The sequence below is a fragment of the Capsicum annuum genome, unplaced genomic scaffold, assembly GCF_002878395.1.
Source record: "Capsicum annuum cultivar UCD-10X-F1 unplaced genomic scaffold, UCD10Xv1.1 ctg41096, whole genome shotgun sequence".
NCBI lineage: Eukaryota > Viridiplantae > Streptophyta > Magnoliopsida > Solanales > Solanaceae > Capsicum > Capsicum annuum.
In genome coordinates, this window is record NW_025848400.1 from 12381 (window position 1) to 16529 (window position 4149).

Consider the following 4149-nt stretch of genomic DNA (forward strand, 5'->3'; position numbering starts at 1 on the left):
TGATGGTATGGTACTGTATCGTAATAGATAATTTTACTAAAATACCCCTGATTATTATAAATTATAAATTTATAATAATTAGGGATATTTTTTGATTAATTATGAACAGGATTTTCTTTGTGTTGTCACTAACATATAAAAACACATTTAAAGAGCATTTACTTTGGTAGAAAATGTTCGATCAATAACAAAATCAATTTATACTGTCACACAAAAAAGTGCGAAAGAATACTACTAATTGTTTTTGTTGTTAGCAGAAAAATGCTGAATATCTTGTATCATTTCTTCCCCTGCATGCATCATTTCTTCCCCTGCAAGCACACATAAACATCAATCAATTAACATATGTTCAAATTAACATTATTATCATGAGTATTTAATCAAAATTAATTATATCTTACTGGCAAATGAACTTGAAACCATGAATGATAGCCAGCTTTCTTTAGGTTGGCCATTCTCACTTGTCTAAATTCTTCTTTTGTATCCGTTATAAATATTGGTTTAATACCCAAGTCTAACAACGTTTGATACAGACGAAGAACGCCTGGCACTGCTGGTGATTTTTCTTCATTAATCCACCACTCAAACTTCTTACCAATGTTGGCATTTGTTGCCCTGACAACAATTGTGTATTATAATGTACACATTATTAGTCAAGCACTTAGTGTTTTTCGTGTATGTTATTAGTGATTAGAGCACAAATTCTAATTTTAAAATTTGAACTTGGTTTTACGACTTTGCCACTATAATATAGTTAGAGGACAATATAATTTTTCAACTAAGCGGATTTAATTGAAGTACACAAAAAGTTGGATGTACTCGAAAAAAGTGTGTACCCAAAGCCAACCATAGGACGAGCATAATAAGGAACGTTAGAGAGAGTGGTTTCATCAACGTTAAAGACCCAAAGGTCCTTGCCATCTTTTGAAACGTTAAGGGTCTTGGCATACTCGATAGCAGCATCAACCACGGCGTTACAGTCATGTACTCACTCACGGCTAACACAATGTTGAAAACACATTCCTCAAAGAGTGAGATGCACTACAAAGAGGAAACTTTGCAATTCTTTTCTTTTGTCTTTAATGATTAAATACCACAAGAGCAAGCATAAACACTACCAGAATCCTAGATGATGTCTTCTATTATTCTTGGCACTATCAGCTGTCGCTTTGGAAAAAAAATACAAGAATTTTATTTATTTATTACCAAATCAAAATGTTTCCAAGAACCAAAAACAAACCAAACTTAGCTGGTCATCCAGTGGGAGTTCTTGCATTTAACCACTCAGCATTCAGATATTTGGTGTAGTCACCATATGGGAAAAGATAAAGAGAAGCTGAACAAGGCATAGTACCACCAGTGTCAGAACAGAATTTTTTTAAGGGCGTTCAAACTCAAAAAAACTAAGCGCACGAACTAGCCAAAGGGGATTCAACACTAACTATATGCATAAAAAATAATTTAAACCACATATAAATAACATAATTTTTCATCGAAAGGGGTTCGGATGAACCCCCTAATTACAAGGTTGCTCCACCACTGATACCACAATAGCGTAGATCTCCAAGAAGGCGTACAAAAAATATATGGCCATCTGGTGAACTCTTCTTCTCCATCTGTTCTTCTATCAGATAATAAGCTATCTGTACAACATAGAAAGATAAGCAATCACTGTAATATAGATGATTAAACTCAGCAAAAGCCAGGACAAGGCTCCAATGACTTAATATAATTATGAAGGATAAGAAACTTCTCTGATTATATAAAAGAATATCCATACAAAACAACATATATGTTTTGGCACCACTATCATCTTATGGAATACGTAAGGAAGATCGAACATCATAGCAGTTGCACGGACCATCAGATCAGATAATTGTCTGTAGGTCCAAAACTGAGGATCCTGTGGAAAAAAGAATTAAGCCATATGATTCTAGAAGGTACATAAACCACGAGCCCACGACACTGTGCGGAAGAGGGAGTACATAAGCATGGACAGATGCTCTATATACTTATTCTAAGACAAACATGAATTTGAGAAGTGAAAGTTTGCCATCAAGTATAACTGAGAAAAACCTGAAGCCGTTTGGCTAGTATGTTATCTAAATGCAGACCATTTATTTGTGACCAACCAGTATTTTGAAGAGTCATGAGGTCTCGGGTTCAAATCCTAAACAGAAGGAAAAAAATAGTGATTTCTTTCCATCTGACAAGCCTTACGGGCAGAGTTACCTGATAGTTACATTAGCGGAAAGGAGCAAGTATCTAGTAAAATAGTTGAAGTACATGCAAGACATACCAGATTCTATCGTTTTGATGGTGCTTTTGTACAAAAACTACTATGAAATCGGTAGATACAAATGTGCATTTTTTCTAGTGGTTTCAACAGTAAAAACGAGTTGTCATTTGCCAAGTACAGCACAAACAATCCAAAAGTGAGAAAATATTTCTGGTACATAAAAAAGATGGGCATGTAGCAAGAAAATATTATGCTTCAGCAGCAACATAAACTTCTTAAGCCAAATTACAGAAATGGAGAAACAGAATAACAAGTTACTAAGTTCCAAGGACAAAAGTAAAAGCTCTAAAACTTAAAAACATCAACATAAGTAGATAATTACTGCAGTACTAAACAACAACATAGACTTCTGAAGGCAATCATCATAGACTTCTTAACAAGAAGATCCTTGGATCAAGGACAAATGTAAAAGCTCCAAAACCAAAAACATCATATCACATAATTAGATAATAATTGCAGAAGTAATTAGATAGTCACTGCATAATTAGATAATCAGTGTTCAACATGTTCACAACCTGGTCCATTGTTGGCCTCGCATACAGTTGTAAAAAGTTCAAATATTTTTGTGCACAACGTGCCAACAAAAGTTCAAATATTCTTTTTTGTAAATAATATAAATCATAAAGTAAAAAAAAAAATAGAAGCTAAACTTAATTGTCTTTTGGCATCATTTCTCTTAAAAGCCTCTTGCGCTGCTCCTTTGGACATCCTATAAGCATGCGACATGCATTTGCATTTTGGAAAAGAAATATATAGGCCTTTGTATTCACACCAGCTTCCAAATCCATCTCCTCCAGCATATTTCATATCTCATTCTCAAAAATAGGCGGAAGGGGTGAAAGCCTATTAATAGCACCAGCCAAGTTGTCCATCCCACCTCTCAACATGTCAGTCATGCCTTCAAGATGATCATGTTTAGATTTTTTATTTTTGGTAGGCGTCGGTGCTTCTGAATAGACATTCGGTGTAGGTGCATCATTAGTTGTTTGACTTTGATCGCCCTGTTCATGTCCCTCCATATCTTCCAATGAGTTAGTATTTATATAACCCATTTCATCTATTTCATCAATAATAAATGAGTCAGCACTTGAATTTTTTGAATATTTATGAGCATTTCTTTTTAACATATCTGAACCAGTCTCAGCATGTTTTCCAGTGGCTCTGTCCTTTCCATATAGCATCACCAGCTTTTCATAATTTCGAAATGACTTATTTTTCAACTCAGCAACTTGAGGCTTAGCCTATATATTATAAGTGCAAAATATTATAGAAGATAATGATGTTAATAAAAGTAACTTATCTAAAATTATTGAAATATTTCATCATTTCAAACTAACCATGCCATAGTGTGATAGGATTTACCTGAATTAGTTGATCCCATACTTCAGGTTCAGTATCCCACTTATGCGTGATAGGATCCCATGCAAATCCGCTCATTCCCGACTGATGAAATGTGTCATAATACTTGGTGAATTGCCTTTTGTTTAATTTCATCCTATTATGAATTTTTTCCTTGTTAATAACCTTATCGGAAAATTTGGATTGTAGCTCCTTCACAATGTTATCCATAGCGTGCGAAGTAAAAGTTCCTCCAACCCTATGTCTGAGTGCATCCCCATGACAATAGGCATTAACTAATGTGTCATCCATCATCGTTGTCCAAATACATACAAAATTCTCTTATACGTTTAGATCACTTGAGATGAATTCCTTTGCTTTTTTTGCCATATTAACCACTATGGATTGAGATAAATATTCATAAAATTAAAAAAAAAAATGTTTTCTAGCATAAATATTGATAAAAGATATAATATAAAGTAAATCAACTATCATAATGTTTGTAGTAAAAA

The 4149-nt window shown here is 33.9% G+C and overlaps 1 protein-coding gene across 1 annotated transcript; it reads right to left on the bottom strand.

Annotated features, from left to right (window-relative positions):
• Positions 1–299: 299 nt before the first annotated feature.
• On the bottom strand, positions 300–2151 carry LOC124891838. The gene is made up of 5 exons (XM_047403423.1): positions 2077–2151; positions 1826–1903; positions 1525–1643; positions 402–615; positions 300–311 (listed from the first exon to the last, which is right to left on the bottom strand). The coding sequence occupies exons 1-5, from the start codon at positions 2149–2151 to the stop codon at positions 300–302; spliced, it is 498 nt and encodes a 165-aa protein (XP_047259379.1).
• Positions 2152–4149: the final 1998 nt, after the last annotated feature.